Below are 17,709 nucleotides of genomic sequence, written 5' to 3' on the forward strand. Positions count from 1 at the left end.
CGTCGGGCGGGCGGCGTGGGGCAGCAGGAAGAGCTGCCGGCACAGCCGTTCCGCGTGTTCTGTGGGGCGGCCAGGAAAACATTTCCTAGTTATTATTTTTTTTAAAAGAAAAGACCACAAATAAAGCATGAGATGGATGGGCTTTATTTTTCGTCTTCATTTCTCCCTTTCTGCTGGCCCACAGAATTCAAATTATCAGCTTTTAATTACTGGGAGGAAGGGGCTGGAGCTGAGCTGTTTTCCTTCAATATGGCAAGCATCTCTGTGGGCTTGGCATTAGTGGAGGCTGAGCTGGACTGACCAGCCTTGTCTTGCCAAGCCAACAGTACTTCCCTCCACAGTGGGCTTCTCCATCCCCTGGCAAAACAGGATGGTCTCCCAGGCCCTGGGGTGAAAACAGCACACACAGAGCAAGGATTGGGCTGTCTACAAAGGGACAAAATAGCTTGTATGGTAATTTTTTAGGAAATATGTTTTAATTACAAAAATAAAAAACACCTTCTCTTTCCATCTCATGGCTCAGCAGCAGCCTCCACTCCAGGGCACAACCTGCTGCAGTCCCTGAGGGGGTGGATCTGGGGGGTGATGATGTGCTGTGGGGTACATAGTAGTAGTCCCTAGGCATCACTGGAACCATCATCACTCTGAGCACCCAGGACCACCCATCTTTCCATCCGTGGGGTTACACTTGGGTGAGCTCCACTGGGGTGCTGCCTTGTCCAGACTTGCCTGCACCTGCCCAGACACCGGCTGAACTTATTAGTCAAAGAGCAGTTAGTTACCTAATGCCTGACCCTGAAATGGCAGATGCCAGGCAGCACAGCTCAGCAGCAGAAATAATGAATAACTTATGAAAGGTCTGCCACATCTCCCACTGCTGGAAGGAGCCAGTGTTTGCTGCAGCAGTGCCTGTAATCTCTCACTCCTCCGCCTGGCAAGGGACGGGGCTTGCCGTGCGCCTGAGCCCCGGGCCGTGGCACCGCAGGCTGCAGCCTTGCTCCAATTATCCCTCCAATCAATTAAAGAGCGGCGCTGGAGCAGGGCCGGGAGGTGGTGGCTGGGCGAGGGGCCACATTCGGGCCAGGGGTGGGCGGGAGGTGTCCCCGGAGGGTCCCTGAGCAGTGCAGCTGCAGACACGTGCTTGGGAAGGGGTCAGTCCCTGGGTGCTGGAGAAGGTGCCGTTTGCTGGTGGCTTGACCCGTGCACGCTGGCCAGTTTTAAAAAGCTGTGAATCGTGGCCCGGCCTGTGCTCCTACTCCCGAGGGAGGGAGGTGATAATAAACTGATAGATGAAAAAAAAAAAACAACTGAGCCCATGCCCAGCAGCAGCAGGCCATGAAGCTGGAGTGCTGTGGGAGTGCTCCATCTCTCTGTGCGGTGCCGCTCCTCCATCCCTGGCTGGTCCTTCCGCTCCTGACCTACCGTGGGGACACGGCAAGGAGGTGTCAAGCCAGGCTCTCATCACCCCCATGTTACCTGGCCCATGAGAGAGATGCTGCGAAGATGAATCTCCTGCTGCGACGAGTCGATGTTTACCCGGAAGGAGGTGTCGGGCCAGAAGACAACATCGTCATACTGGCACGGGACACGTTCCTCATCCACAGAGAAGATGTGCCTGCTTAGCTCGAGCTCCCTGCCACTGGGCACAGCCTGCCACAGCGTGGGGTCAAACCACGCGCGGTGCTCGGCGTCGGTGAACCTCACTGTGGCACCTTCAAAAGCAACAGCACAGGTGGAGCGTGATCTGGACCCAAGCCTGGAGCCCCAGCAGACACATCTGGGTTGGTAAACCCAGCACTGCTTGGCCTGAAGTGGGGGAACTCGCCCTGTGGGCAGGGAGTGAAGGGGGCAGCCACTGCGGTCACATTCTGGAGCTTGGCAGAGCTTTCCAGCACTCAGGGCTGGGATCTCAGCAGTTCAGCCCAGACCCCACTTCTGGCTGCAGGCCTACAGCCCCAAATCCCCCAGGATATTTTCCCCCCTCTTCTTCAGTGGTTAGGGAGGAAAACAGCTGCCCAAACGCAGCAGATAGAAATGCATAAGAGAATTCACGTCCCAGTTTCCAAGCAGCCTGGCAGGCCTGCAGAAACGTGACCAGCCCTGTTCCCTGCAGCAAGTTAACCCCCAAACCAGGGCCCCCATTAATTATTTAACCGTTAACCTTTTCCCTGCTGGACACAGTTAGCATCACCACGCAGTGCCCTGCTTCCTTCCCACCCTTCCCCAAGTGCTGAATCTTCACCGAGTCAGATGGCATGCAGGCACTTATTGAATTATTTGCATTTGTTTTAAAATTATAGTTTAAAAAAAAATTATTTGTGAAAATTGCCCCAGAAAGACTTGTTGATTTCAGGGAGCAGTGTGTGGTCAGCAGGACGAGCCCAGTGCGCAACATAGCTGCTAGAGCTTCTCTGATGCAGGGGGGCAAACAGCCCCAAAGCAGAAAAATTATAGGACTGAAGGAGTTCAGGGTGGCTCCAGACAGCCTGATGCTGCAGTCCTTCCTCTGAGCAGTCCTGTTTGGGCTTTTTCTTTCTTTTTCTTATGTTGTTTCTGTTTTTTTTCAAGATAGAGTATAGGCACAGGCACTCTGCTTGGACTTCTTTCCTTCGATTGAACTAAAATGCGATTTATGCCACTGAGAACATTAGGTAGGTCTTGAATACCTAAAATACATTTCCCTAGCAAATAGCTTGCAGACTAATAAGAGGCACCGATGAAACAAACCTGCTGTTTCAGTCACGGCAAACCTGGGCTGGAGGCTCAGAGGCAAGGGAAGGATGTGCTCATGCCAAAATCCCTGTGCGCATCGGGCCAAAGGCCAGCTGCCTGTCATGGCTCCGGTTCAGCTCACCAGTGTGGAACTCCTAACCAGTTTTCTTTAGAAATATCCACGGCAAAGAAAATGAGAGCTTTGATGTGGCTACATGCTTAACAGGCAGGGTAAAATACAAACAATATTTGCCTCTCTGGTTCAACTTCAAAGGCTCCTCTACTATAATTACTTTTTTAGAAGACAGGTGATCCAGCAGGTAAAAAAGATCTGATACGAGGGAGGTCATCAAAGAAAAACTAGCTATTAGAAGAGGAGTGATTCAGTTTGCTCTGAGGTGGGACAGTGAAGACCTTTGTAGAAGCGTTTGGGCTGAATTCTCACGATTAATCACGGGCTGATGGGGTGACTGGTTTGGGCACAAAGTACCTGAGTCACAGCTTGGATCCCAGCTGCTGTCAGAAGCTGCGAATCCTGCTCCAGATGCCAGCACGAACTCTCCGTTCAGGGGCAGGTACTAGACAAAGAGATTGCGAGTATTACTGTGCGGTCCCGCTGCCAGCCACCCAGGCTTGTAATCAAATAGCAGTGCTAATTATTAGGCTGCCTATTACACTCGCTGTCTCCAAGGCACTTTACAGTCATTAGGAGTTACCCTCGCCGTGCCCCATGTTAATGGGAAAGTTTTGGCTCCTGTTTTTATAGATGGGGATGCTGCAATGGGGAGAGGCAGTTTGACACTAGATTTCAGTAACACAGGAAAGCATGACGCGCTCAGGGAAGCAAGAAGAAGGAAAAAGCAGTATAAGCTCTTTTGAGAATGCCTTCCTCCTCTTGCACATACTCCCAGCAGATCAGGAGTGGCTTTATAGATTGGTTTGCCATGGAAAATCCAACCTTACGCTGCAAACGCCTAAAGGTCCCCTTTCTTAATGGGTTCCCACCTCCAGCGGCTGCATTTGTCCCACAAAAAACCAACTCAAGGGTCCAAGCAATGCTTGGTAAGGTGTCAGCTAGTGGATTCACTCTTGGCACGAGCTAAGGAAAATACACAGTAGCATTTGGTGCAGCTTGCCATAGCTAGACCCTCTTCTTGTTGGGTAGGACATTGCCAGCAGGGAGTCAGTGTCACCACACTTGCCTGACTAGTCTGGCTAGGCTTCTCCTCAGGGGCATGTGGAAGACCCTCAACAGACAGAGCTCTGCCATGGGAGCCCCTTCAACAAGGAGCCGTGGCCACCCAGGTCACCAGTTGCCAGCTCCGGGACAGGTCTTGCAAACAACAGAGTCAGGCGGCTCGTTCACAGTACACGGGTTGCTCAGTCCAGCCCATCTTATTTTATGTTTAGAAACTGCCAGAAAGTCAGGTTTTCCCCCAATATTTTCATGTGTCAAGGAGCGAATGACGTTCAGAGGTCCCTTCTCCTCTAACTCGGTCTAGCTACGTTTTTAGCCTCACTCCCCAGACGGCAGCTGGGAGCCCTTCAGGGCTGCGTTTTGCTGATGCACTGGCTCCTGGGCTCAGGCAGACACATGTTAGATGGCATTTTAAGATTTCATCTACTTAATTGATCTTTAAAAATGCATGTAGGTTAGAGAAAGCAAGACTTACAAATGACTGCTGCAGATGGCTGCAATAGCTCTCTGTCCTCAGGGCAAGCTTGCCTGGGAATGATCTGTCCCACACGGGGACTGCCTTGAGGCAGGGGATGGACATAGCAAAAAGCTTCTCACCCTCAAATTGTAGCCAACTGTTTAGAAGTTTAGTGCCTTGGTGCTGCAGTGGCTTGAAGACCATAGAATAGGTCCACCTCTTGGTTCAGGAACCATGAATTGCCAGGGTGTAGAGCAGAGGACAGGTGCCACTGTGAAGATCCCTACAGGGGTCTGTCTGCTTCAAACCCAGCAAGGTCGTACGTTGGGTTGGACAATGTGAACAGCTGAGGTCTGGGCCATGTCTGCCCTAAGGGTATGGGGCTTCCCCATTGGCCAGGAAGAAGCCTTTGCCTATGGATACTGCTCCATGAGACCACAGCGTGTCTCATACCTAACTGGAAACCATGTCATCATGCTCTCTGAATTTCTGTAAGTCTTGAGTAAAGCCAGTTTTTTCAATCCTGAATCACTGAAAGAAGCTGAAAGGTCTGCCAGGATATGAATGGCAACGTGCCCTTTAGCTGCAGATATAAAAGCCATGTCTAGTGACATTTTGAAGCTCAGGACTTGGCTTGCTTTGAGCTGGGCGAGGTCTATGCTACCAGCTTCATTCACAAGGTGCTTCACTTCCGAAATGCCCTGACTTTTCCTCTGTGAGCCTGCCCAGGAACCGATGGTTGGACACTGGAGCAGTCAGCTAACACCTGTGCCCAGGACAGGAACCAGCAGCACTGCCCACCAAGTCCCTCCTCCCAGACCTGCTGGGCCATTTCGGGATTGAGACCCCACTGTCGCCTCTTGCCCAGTTTGCAGGTTGCCACCCTGCCTCCTGCTGTGCAGCCCAATGGGCCCAAGCAGGGAGGGTGGAGAGCTAGCTGCTGGGGTCCAGCTGGGCTGCTCAGGGCGGGGTTTTGGATGGTGTGCAGTGGACTGTTTCACCAGTGCAGGGCACCAGCTCTTCACAGCGGTCACCTGTGGGCACCCAGGCCTGTAGCTGCAGGATCTTTGGGTGAAGGAAGAAAAACCAGGCAGCAGCTGCTGGTGACAGGGGTGGGTGACACAGCAGGGCCGTGGCTGCCTGGCCTCTGCTTGCTTTCCTAGGCTGCAGAAGTTGGCATTTGTGAGCGCTGAGGTTGGGAAGTCCCTGCTCCCATCCCTGCCTGCCTGCTCTTTCCCCCATAGTCAGCAAACACTTTGACTGTGGCTGATGGTCAGAGCTTCTCAAATGCCCTGCGGTGGCCAGGCAGGACACAGTGAGCTCTCCTGGACAGAGGGCTGTTCATTCACATCTTCACAAATTATCTAGGGAGACAAAATAGCCACAGAGACAACACTTACATAGCTCTGTGCCTACGTTTGTGAGCTGCTCCAGGGATCAGGGAGGAGGTGGCCTTTCTTGGCCAGAGCACTCCGGCATGCACACACAAATGTGCATGGTGGTCCAGTGACCAGGGGAGGCCGTGTCCTCCTGTGCCTGGGAGGGCCCAGCTGAGCAGGGTCTGGATGGGGTACAGGGCAGACACAGGGTAAGCAGCACATGGCCCCAGTCCCACCCACAGGGGGATGTGGGAGAAAATGCACGGAGCTAAACCTGCCCCACGCCTGCAGCACCCGTACAGGGCTCTGGAGACACTGGCCTCTGGGCTCTCCGGAGAACTCCAGCTACCACTGGAGAACCCCTCCACCACCGAGGTCAAGACCCCAGGCTGGCTGGACTCCCCAGGCCCAGAGGAACCTGTCTGTGTGAGCATGAGGGAAATGAGAGTCCCACAACACAAACCATGTCCCAGCTGCTGACCTCCCACATTCTGGGACTTCCCAAACACTGTTAGCAACAGCCCTGGAATTAAAATGCAACACAAAGTGACGCAAGCCAGGGGGTGGGGTCACCTCATCTCCACAGACATGAAGTGCCAGAAGAGCTCCGTGCTTCTGCTTCGCAGCAGGAACTTCTGAGGCTAGCCCCTGCAGCTACGGCTCCTTACCCACCAAGGTGGATGTGTTGCCCACCCACCATCATCCCTCCCTGCGATGCACACCACCAGGCAGCAGTTCAGAAGTGGCTCTGTTGCCCGGTGGATTTTGGTTTGTAAATATTTTGCCCTTTCTTTTTTCCTAAACAAAGTTAAGCATCTCGGCTTGCTGCACACGACAGAGACTCTGGTTGGGCAATGGCTCTCTGCACTTGAGAGTTTACTATAAAAATTACATATAGGCTGGGACACTTTCCAAGTACATTTTGAACTGAGCAATAACATGTACCAAAGGACCAGAGCCAAGAAGGTGGCAGTTTCATCTGCTTTCCTTTGCTCCTGCCAACCTGTACTCCAGGGCCATTAATACAGCAAGCTGTGAGTCCTATTAATCATTTCCCATCCCTGATACTGATCTCCTCGGTCATTGTTATCCAGTGGAATGACAACTGAAACACACAGTCATAATTTTTCTCCTCAAAGTCAGAAAAAAAAAAAAAAAAAAAAGTCAGACCCCATGTGGCTCTTAGCCCAGAGTCACCACATTTGCATTGCCACCCCAGCATTGCACCACTGAGGAGAAATCCTGCTGCCTCAGTGCACAAGTGAAAGTGAAACTATGTTCCAAAATGCCAAGGAAAGAGCTAGCAAAGGCCTGAGAAGTGGCGTTTGAAGTGGGTGGCTTTGACTGGCCCTCCAGCGCATTCTAGCTTTGCTTGATTCATGAGCACCAGGCTGAGAAGACTGACAGGAGCAGTGTGATGGCATGTCACCATCAGGGCAGGAGAAATAATGCAGCAGTGATGCTTTGGCCCTGGACGAGTGATGCTTGGGATTGCAGCTGGCTCTTCCCCCAGCCTTATTATAATTTGCAGCATCCACAAATCTGAATCCCTTGCCTGGGTGAGATGGTGCCAGCATCCCTGTTGCACAATGCCCAGCCTGCTGGGTGCACCAGCGAGCAGGTCTGTAGCCACCAGGGCTGCACATGGCTCCCAGGTACAGCCCCTCGCCTAGCACCCATCCTGGGGGCAGCTTCAGGGCTGGTGCTGGTGGCATCCCAGCAAAAACATCGCTGGGGTAGGATGCAAGGGAGTTACTTCTCCAGTATGGAGCACTGTGATCCACCACAGGCATTAATGTGCAAGGAAAGCAGTTGCTCTACCCTGTGTCCCCACCCTGCCCTGCTGGGGCAGCAGCAGGTGGCAGCAGGTGGCAGCAGGGCAGGAGGCAGGCCGCTGGGAATAGTGGTGGTTTCCCAGCCCTCGCTGGGGCTGGGGAGCTCGAGCACAGCTGGGCGTGTGGGTGCTTGGGTGGGATCCAGCTGCTGGCTAAAGGCCCCAGAAGGTCACTGGGCTAGATTCATCTGCAGGTGAATCCCTTTGACAGCTCTGGAGCGTTGCCAGGGGCTTGCTCACCACAGGGCTTCTTGGGTTCACAGCAGGGCTCCTGCCTGGGGGGAGCTCACACTTGGTTCAAGGCAGGATGACCTGCAGCCACACCAAAACCTCTGGGAGAGCTGAGGAGGGTGACCTGCTGCTGGACTAGGACCTTGCTGCCCACAAAGCTTCCAGTCCAAGGACATACCCCCATGAGAAGCAGAGCTTTGGCATCTCAATGAAACCAGTCAAGAAATGGAGTTTCTAACCCTGTGGAACACACATTCAGGCAGGCTGGTGCAGTGGAAGCAGGGCACAGACACTAGTGCTCCTCTCCTCAGGGCCCATCAGCTGTGGGCAGAAGATGCTCATCATCCCTCCTCTGCTCCCAGCAATAACTCACCCTCCTGCTTTCACCCCGGGAGCAGACAAAGATCATTGTTTCAGCATCATCCCCTGTAAGCTAACAAGGAGTTTGGCTGCTCTGCCCTGCTTGCATCCCTGCCTCCCCCTCATGCAAGGCAGGGTCCTTCAGCAGCAGTGTGTCTGTGCTCTCATTGGTGCAGGAGGTGGTTCCCTGCCCTGTTTGCTCATCACACTTTATGCTGCATTTTGGGCCGTGGGTTCCTCCCACCGCCTGCCCAGACTGGCCTTGTCATCGTGTCCCCTGGTGCAGGGGTGGCCTGGCACATGGGGTTCCCAAAACATCATGATCGTCCTGCCCATGCCCACAAAGGCACTGCAGCTCCAGGCCTTCTCCTGCAGGTGTTGGCCAGCACACCCCCTGCCAAACTAAACTACTCCACGGACCCCAATAAAAGCTACAAATGTCTTTTATTAATGGCCTTAAAAAGGCCATTAACTTGACTGCAGCCTCCCAGCGCACACCTCCAGATGCAGAGCCAGACATGTCCCAGCAGGTTGCAGAAATCAGGTGTCCTGGGGAGCCCTGGAGACATCGGGAACTCTTAGGAGGCACATTAAGGCAAACCATCCCAAGACACTAAAGGTGCAGAAGGCACACAGAAGCTTATATTTGGCTCTTTGCCAAATATACTTCAAGTTGATTCAGCTCACACTCCTGAGTGTCCTTCCACAAACAAGGTCAGAGAGAGCTGGAAAACAGCTCGTGGTGCGGGCAGGGGAGCCATCCCCAGCAGCGAGGGGTGGCAGCTGGTCCACGAGCAGCCCCCCAGCCAGACCTGCCCCAGCATCCACTCCAGCCCGGGATGCCCTCAAGCTGCTCTGCTCATCACAGGCTTTAATAATTCCTCCTGCTGGAAACCAGCCTGCAAGGAGGGAACAAACTCAGGGAGGAGACTGTAAAAGGCTGTTTTACTACACTCCTTTCCCAGGGCAAAGCTTCAATGGGCACACTGTCAGAAAACAGCCTGCAGGATTCAGGCTTGTAATTCTGTGCTGGCACACATGCATGCACACATGTGCTCCCGTGAAATTTTTTACCTTCCTCTCAGGAGAATGAAAAATAATGCCTTTTCTGGGTGTCTCTTTCCCCTGCTGCTTGGGAAGCAGGGATGATGGAGTGCTGGCGCCTGGGACCAGCGCAAACTGTGGCAATCCATCTGAGCCAGCGCCCCTGGAGAGCAACTGGCATTTCGAGATCAATCTCTGCCAGGAACCGAGCGGGAGCATCCTGCAGCAAAGCTGAGGACATTCTGCTCTCGCAATTAGCCAGCTAAAAATATAAGGCTGGGTGAGGTGTTCCTGGTTAGACCCCAGTGCCCCACATGCCCCTGCTCCTTGCCCAGCCTTTGCAGCCCCTCCTCAGGTGGGCAGGGAGCAGGTACAGGCAGCCGCTGCCACCATGGCAGGGCTTGGTGATGGGGCAGAGCTGGAAAGGGGACGTTGGCACTGCTGAATAACCCCAGGCAGTGCCCTGGCACTGTGGGGGTCGGGCGAGGCTGTCCTGCACACGTGGCTAAACCCGACTCCTGCCACCCCAAAAATAGCAAGTGGCATCATCCGTCCCTGGCCCACACAGTGGTGCTGGCCAGCTGGGGCACAGACTGCACCAGGGCTGGTGTCATCGGGCCCAGCGCCGGGCTCAGAGCCGCAGCTGTGCCCCAGCCTGGCTCCCTCTGGATGCACAGCCACAGCCAAGCCCTTCTGAGGGGCCCCTCTTCACCAGCAAGGAGACGAGCGAAGCCAAAGCCCACCTTGCCCTGGCTCACCCACGGCAGGCACCGTCACCCTGAGCACCTCCACCGTTTTGCAGACTTGCTGCATGCGCATCTGAAAGCTGGCGAAGCGGGGCTCTGCCTCTGCAGGCAGCCAAGTACCATTGCCAGCCCCGCCCGGCACGGCGGCTCTGCTCCGCAGCACTTAGGCATACACGGGATCTGGATTTACTGCGGGGCTGAATCAGGGACCCGCTTGGAACTTCAGAGCAAACGACCAGGGAGATGGGTGGCAAACGGGCTTCCACCGAGCGGGGAGGTGGGCTGCGTGTCCCACAGCCCCCGGCTCCTCCTGAGGAGGTGGCTGCCGGTGCTGGGCCGGTGCCCGCGCAGGATGGCCAGACGGGAAGGGGAGCTGTGGGGCTCGCTGTGCAGGAGCGTTTCCTGCACCCCAAGTGTCATGGGGGGCTGGTGGTGGCACATGGGCACACCCTGGCACCTCAGGTCTCACTCTGCTGAGCTGGGCAGCTGGGATGCTGCCCCTCTGCTGACAGGGCGCCGGCACCAAGCACCCCCATGCCTGCCACGGCAGGCACTACCTCATGAAAGTGTATGAAATCCCAGCCTCTTCCCCAGCCACGAATTTCCTCCTGCGCTACTATAACAAGTAACGTTCTCTTTTTTTTGGCCAAAGGCCGTACAGCATCTCCATGGTGACTCTAAAGCTTAATGTATTCCTACTGATTTAAGTGATTAATGCTCCGGCACGGCACGGCCGGCTGCTGAGCAGGTGCAGCCCAGCCTCACTGCAGTGAGCCTCACCACCAATTCATTTTCTAACCACCTAGTTGCCCAATTTCACACCATCCCCAAAAATGGCAGATTGTCTCAGGTGCTGGGTTTCATTCCTTTTTTCATCCCTAGTCTTGGCAGTCTCTGTATCACCTGGTGACAGCAGAGCACAGCAGTGCACAGGAGGGAAGTGGCTTTGCTGAAATGAAAAAGAAAAATTAAGCACCACGCTAGGCAGCTTGCTGGGGCAGCTTGTCATGAATCATTGGGGTGGATGCTCGGAAGGAAGGTGTGAGCTCCAGCACTGGGATGAACTTGGTTGCTCCCATGGGGGTGAGCCCCTGGCTGGAGGGAGATGGTGCCGTGCTCTCACAGCCCGTGCTGCTGCCGTGATCTATTCCCTCGTGGGCCCCTCAGCCCTTCTCTCCTCCTTGGCTCTTTAGCTTGGTTGAGAAAGGCCATAATGAATAACACTGCTTTGCAGTTATGCACTTTGCCGGCCTCTGCTGAAAGTACCTTAGAAATATTCTACATTCATCTGTAAGTAAAATAAAGTCTACTGGAGTGATATTTTGCTCTTTTCTTCTCTGGGTAAATTCCACTTCATTTATTACATTATATTTGTACGTGTTTCCCCGTACATTCTTTCCTTCAAAAATTCATATTTAAAATGCCATATAAATAAAGTAACTCCTCCAAATATTTGTAGAGGGATTAAATGTGGCACATGGCATTATTAAAGCATCAAGACTATTAGTGGTGTAGACAGCCTGAACAAATTACACCACATAAATTTCAAGGGCTTGTTCAGAGTTAATGGCCAATAAAAGAGCAAAACTGCCCTAAAACTGAGAGGGAAAACTGGGCCACAAGCTCGTCCCACCCAGGGGAGGAGGTTTTGCAAACAGGATCCAGCCCATTTCATGCAATCCTGGCATTGTGATCCTGAACCAATGTGTTGGGGCTTTTCCCTTTAATTCCTTTCTCCCTGTTAAATTTGACCCTCCACACTGTGGGGATTAAAACCCTGGGCTTTCATGGCTGCCTGGCAGCCTGCTCTGGGCAAGGCTCCTCTTCTGGGGGGACATTGATTGCTCCAAGGTGAGCCCCCGCAACCTGATCTCACTCAACACACACATTTCAGCGGGGTGTTGTGCTCATCCTGCCATGACTGGGCTAATAGCACCACAGGAAAACATAAAAACCAATGGCACTTGAAAGGAAATATCTCAGGCAACATTCTGGGACTTCCCAGAATGGTTTGTTTTCACTTCAAGGTCTTTCGATGGCAGCTCCACTTAGTCCCCAGGACTACAGCCTGCTCTGCAGCAACAATGCCAGGGGTTGGTGCTCCTCTGCAAACTACTGCCAAGGTCTCAGTCCCATGGAGGGGCTTTTTTCCTTCCTTTCGGAAGGAGAAATTAATTTATTCCAAATTAACGTGGGTTTTGGAGTGCTTCCGCCTTTATCCACCAATGGAAAAAAAAATAATCCAAAAAATATATTATTTGGCTCCATGGTACTGAGAGACCTGGGATGCTGTGACTCTCATCCCCCACCCCAGCCAAGGTATCCTCGGTCTGGCAGGACCACACAGCCGAATGTCCGGGTCCTTGGAGAGTGGGACGTGCCACCCAGCTGGCAGTGCTCCAGCACCAGCCCTGCCCTCGCCCACCCTCCCAGTGCCTTACCATGTCCGTAAGCTCATGGGGAGACCTGACGAAGACCGAGATGACCTGTAAGAAACAGAAAAATAAAAGCAGGCTTTCCCCAAGCACAGAAAGGGTTTTTCTGATGCTCAATGGTGTTTGGGGGGAAAAAAAAAATAACTTAAAATGCCCAATACCTTGTTCTTCTCAAAATGAACGATGTCGCTGGCACAGGGAACTCTGCCTTTATCCCAGTTGGAGGCAGTTTCAAAGTTGGTGTTGGGGATCCACTGCTTGTACATGGCGGTGGCAGCAGCTGGGAGGAGCAAGGAAACCAATATAAACACAGGAGGCACTGGGAGCCCTCTTTGGGATGTGCTATGGGATGGGTTGGCCTTTCTGGGCCATATTTGGGCATTTCCCAACCAAGAGCCACTGGGTGTTCCCAGCTGAGCACTCACAGCCCTCCTCTGCACAGGAGCTGTGTTGGGCTGAGTGATTGCTTCTACCCACCCGGGTCAGAAGAGGCTTGAGGGACAAATACTTGGCAGGCAGAGTGAAGACAGGAAAGTCCTACAGACAATGGACAAGAATAACACACACCTGGTACCTAACCATTCATTGCAGTGGATTTTGTTGTCACTCAATGGAAGGTGTGGATACCCCATGGCCTTGGAGCTTCCAGCAGGTACAGAGAGGGCACACAGTGGCAGCAGGACCGCAAGGATAGGGTGAGAGGAGGAAGGGTGTTTGCTATGGGACGTGTAGCACAAAATATGGGCTGGCTTCATGTGTTTCGGGCTGGAGGGCAGGATCAGCAGTGTCCTGCAGCCTGAGGCACCAGCAGACTGGGAAACAGAGATCTTCCCCATGGGGCTTGCCAGAACAGCAGCTGTCCTGCCCACAGGTCCCTGCAGGGACAGGCCACAGCAGAGGTGGGTTTCACTGAGCCCCGCTCTGTTTGCACAAGCACAGCAGAGTCACACGTCTCCTGGCCTGACACGGCCCACGCTTGGCTGGGAGATGCACATTCAGCTTCAGATGCATCTCCAGTAGCTGGAATTAAATGGCTTCAGGCAAGTGAGTTACAAGACAGGAGGAAAAAAAAAATAAAAGAGAGAAAAAAGAAAAAAAGCCCTTTGCTCTTAATATGGATTATCTTTCCTTTTGGGGAAAAAACCCACAAAAATACAAAATACGTATAAAGCCTGTGGTGGAGGGGACTGCACAGTGGAGTGGGACTTGAGCACTGGAGGTCATGGGGAGGGGGCACAGGGACCCCTGGCCTGGCCTGGCATGGGAAGGAGGCATGAATGACTCCAGTTGATGGAAGGAGGTGTACTGCAGAAAGCCTGGGCCCTGCTAGTTCAAATAACGGGTGAAGATGTAGCCAGATGTGCTAAATGGGCTCTGCAGAGGCTTTATCAGCACAGGGTGATCACCCTGGAGTGCAATTCCCACTGCCCAGCTCTGCCAGGGGCTCTGCTGAGACCATTTGCTGTATGTAGCCATGTCCCGATGAAGGGCAGGTGATGAGTTTTTAACCAGGATGGAAGTCCCAGTGTAGAAACAGGGTCTGGATCTTGGCACCACACCAGGCTGCAGCCCTGGCTTTCAGCTGCCTGAAGGAGCCCTCAGACAGAGGCAACAGCCCCTGCCCCAGATCCACTGCAAGACCCACAGAGGGGGAAAAAGACTGTGACAGTGGTAAGAACAGGGCCCAGGCAGCTGCTTTGCGGTGTTACGGGCACAAACACTTTGCTGGCTGGGTGTCAGAAAGAGATGAAGAAAGGAAAAAGCCCCCAGATGTCAACTGCAAATCGTTCTGTCCCTGCTATGGTTGACCTGCATCCCTCCCACCCTGGGAAGCCAGGGACCAGAAAGGTTAAAGCTCCATCAGGAAGCTCAACCAGCTGCATTACACACACCCCTCATGTTCCCACAGCTGCAAGGTGTTGTGTCAGGCCAGCTCACCCCACCCCACCCCACTGCAGACTGTGGCTCCATGTGCTGACCCAGCTCCATCGGCATCCTCCCGCCAGGGGCTCTGGGGCCAGGGAGGTTAATCTCCTGTGGCAAAGCCCTTTCCCCCATGCAGCTGCACTGATGCATTCCGGCACCCTCCACAGCCCTGGAAATATCAGCGTGCTATTTAATCAGCCTTGTCTCCAGGGAAGCAAAGTCCTTGAACATCAAAGCAACATGCATATTCAACAGAGAGCGTGTCCCGCAGTGCAGAGCCGCCGGCTTCAAGTAAGAGGAGGAAAACCCAAGCTGCAGGCACGGTGCACTAATCCCAGCCTCATCCCCTTGCCTGCTCTCCGTCCAGCTGGAAATGCCTCTTCCCATTTGCGTTACAGATACGCCTGAAGCGACAGCCTGTGGCTCTGCTCCCAGACAGGACTGCCAGAAGCACACCCAAAACAGGGAAGTCATCCAGCGGTCACCCCTGCTCACCAGGCCCTGGGCATACTCACCGAGGAGCTGCAGGACAAGGAGGAGGAAGAACAGGTCCTTCATTTTGCAGTGGACTCCCAGCCCTCGCCTCCACAGCCCCTGCCCAGATGGACCTTGGACCTCCCCAGGGGCACGTGATGAGCTCAGTCCTGAGGAGGCTGTAGAAAGAAGGGAGTCAACCAGTACAAGAGGCAGGTTTCCCCCAGCACTAGCCAAAGCCTTGCTCAGTTCCAGAAGCCAGTTTGCTTTCAGCTCCTTCCCTAAGCTCCCCAATTATTTGGGGACCCTGGAAGAGCTGCTGAGGAAGGAGGCAGGAAGGCAAGAGTGGTGGTGCTCACCCGCTCAGCTCACTGGACCTCGCCATCCACACCCCCTCCACTTGTCCAGGTCCCTCTAAAGGGTGGTGAGCGTGAACCCACTGTGTGCACACCCCACACCGCTCTCCCCTGCAGAACACCAGCTACCTTGTAATTACTAATAATGGGCTCAACGTATTTTGAATTAGCTCACTTGGAAGAGAGCAGCTCCCAGCGACAACTTGTAATTGTACTTTGGCCACCAGCTGATTTGCTCATTACCCGGCGCACGCCGCAGCAGCACCGGCAAAGCCCCATGCTGCTTTTGTTGAGGCTGCTGGGGGTCAAAGGGGGCAGCTGGTGGTGGCACCAGCACACGTGGCTGCAGGAGGAGGAGGAAGGACCTGCAATGGATGCGCCATGCAGGTCCAGGCCCGTGTCTTTACAAGGGTGTGTTACAAGCAGAAAATGATGGGAGGAGAGCAACATCCTGGGAAAGGGACAGAGTGATGACAGAAAGGTAACAGAAGTCCACATCGTGGAGAGAGCTGGGGAGATCAGCACCCCTCTGGCAGGGACACTTTTGTTGACATTGGCACAAGCAGAGTGAGGGTAGAACATTTGTGAATACAGGTGTTTACAGGAGCACAGGAGAAGACTGGAGAAGTTTGTGGAAGGGACATCAGTACAGGGGTCACAAACTACAAGCTCCCACCTGGCACCAGCAAGGATTTACAAGTGTAGGAGGTGGAACAGGGCATCCCCAGCCCACCCTCCCACTGCTTCCCAGCTTCCAAGTGGGCAGACCAGGGGAGAGTGGGTACCAGGGACCCATCACTCCTGGGTAATCTTCTGTCTCCCAAAACCTTAAACCAGTTGGTGCTATTTCCCACCTCTGCTGCAAGTGCAGGAGTGAGAAGAGCAGCAGGGCTTCTGCCACTGGGATACCCCAGCACACCCTGGAGTGCTGCAGCTGTGCCCTGGAATGTGGAGGTGCCCCTGCCTGCAGCTCTGTCCCCATCAGTGTCATGATCAATTTGAATTGCCAAGAGAAAAAGCTCCTGAGAGCAGCTCTCAGCCTGGGCACCAGCCAAAGCACCGTCAGCATTTTCTGCACAGGGAGCTGGATGCTGAGAGATGCCCTCGAGGTGAAAGGCTCCTACTCTCTCATTACCTCCCAAATCTCCCCCATGGGACTCGTGAGGATAATAGTGGCTGCAGTGAGATGTCCGGTATTTTAATAGAGGGGCTAAACATTCTAAGTCATGGCTACTCAGCAATAGCAGGCTGGAGGAAAGACTGCAGTGTGCAGAGGGCAGGACGTGTGCTTGCCCACAGCCTCACCAGGGCAGTCAGGAGGGGAAACAGCTGCCAGGGCCCTGTGCAGAGCCCCACACCATAGCCCACAAAACCTGGTGTTCCAAGAGGCGCTCCACACCCTTGTTTTTACTTTTTGTACCCTGCAGCCACTGCTTATGGGCACTGCTTGTTTCAGCTTCTCGGCAGCTCTGGTCCCACTGAAGCCGATACCTGTTTGATTTTACGTGAGCTGACAAGCAGCCAGGGGTCTAAAATACACCATCTGCCCCGTGTTCCTCAAAGGACCTGTGAAATCCTGCCCATGGATAGACAGTCCCCACTCCCCCAACTCCAGCACTAGGTTAGGATGGGGCAGGGCAATTACGGAGGTCCCAGCAAACCCCAGGTCCCTGGGGACAGCTGCTCCCTGCAGCTTTACCGCTGGGAGTGAGGGGACAGAATAGCCCCGCCCCTGCTGTAGGTGTGTACCTGGGCCCTGAGCGTGCTTCTCTCCAGCTCCGCTCGTGTCAATGCCACCGCCCCGAGACGCTGCTGTGCCCCAGGACCAGGCAGGCACAACGGAAGGCTGCATGGGAGCAAGATTGGGATCAGGCGGTTACAGGGAGAGAGAAACAAAGGAGGCAGAAACTAGTCCCCAGAAGTGAAAGTGGCTGCCCTAACGTGGAGGTGCCTACACTGGACCCTTACTGCCAGCCCACCCTCCTGCTCCTGGGGGTGCCTGGGGTCGAGCACGTTGCTGCTGCAGAGGGCAAAGAGTGCAGAGCGAGTGCGTGACCTTCCCAGTGGCAGGTTAGAGCTGCTGTGGAAGCCAGGCGTGCCCTTCTCCTCAGCTGCTCGGCAAGGCCACCCCTAAAGCCACCGAGGGCCATCCAGCCCTCTCTGAATCCCTCTGTTGTACAACTCCATCTCTTCTCACCACTTACGACAGCTACAGCCAGCGACACGAGTGACACCTCCTCCCACACCAGCACTCCATCCTGGCACTTGGCAGCTGGAAAGGGAGCATCCTTTTCTCCAGGCTAAACAACCCTAGGTCCCTCAGCTGCTCCTCATAAGACTTGTTCTCTACACCCTTTACCAGCTTCGTTGCCCTTCTTTGGACATGCTCCCAGCACCTCAATGTCCTTGTAGTGAGGGGCCCAAAACCAAACCAGTATTTGAAAAGTGTCCTCACCAGTGCCAAGCACAGAGGTACAACCACTTCCCTCGTTCTGGTGGCCACAGTATCACTGATACAGACCAGGATGCTGTTGGCTTTCTTGGCCACCTGGGCACA

The 17,709-nt window shown here is 54.0% G+C and overlaps 1 protein-coding gene across 1 annotated transcript; it reads right to left on the reverse strand.

Annotated features, from left to right (window-relative positions):
- Positions 1 to 1,476: 1,476 nt before the first annotated feature.
- On the reverse strand, positions 1,477 to 14,880 carry AMN (amnion associated transmembrane protein; the record flags this gene model as incomplete). The annotated part of the gene is made up of 5 exons (XM_008943824.1): positions 14,838 to 14,880; positions 12,558 to 12,676; positions 12,403 to 12,447; positions 3,203 to 3,290; positions 1,477 to 1,712 (listed from the first exon to the last, which is right to left on the reverse strand). Coding segments are annotated over exons 1-5 (531 nt in total), but the record flags the coding sequence as incomplete, so codon positions are not given.
- Positions 14,881 to 17,709: the final 2,829 nt, after the last annotated feature.

The sequence above is a fragment of the Merops nubicus genome, unplaced genomic scaffold (genome assembly GCF_000691845.1).
Source record: "Merops nubicus isolate BGI_N331 unplaced genomic scaffold, ASM69184v1 scaffold7107, whole genome shotgun sequence".
In the NCBI taxonomy this organism is placed as follows: domain Eukaryota; kingdom Metazoa; phylum Chordata; class Aves; order Coraciiformes; family Meropidae; genus Merops; species Merops nubicus.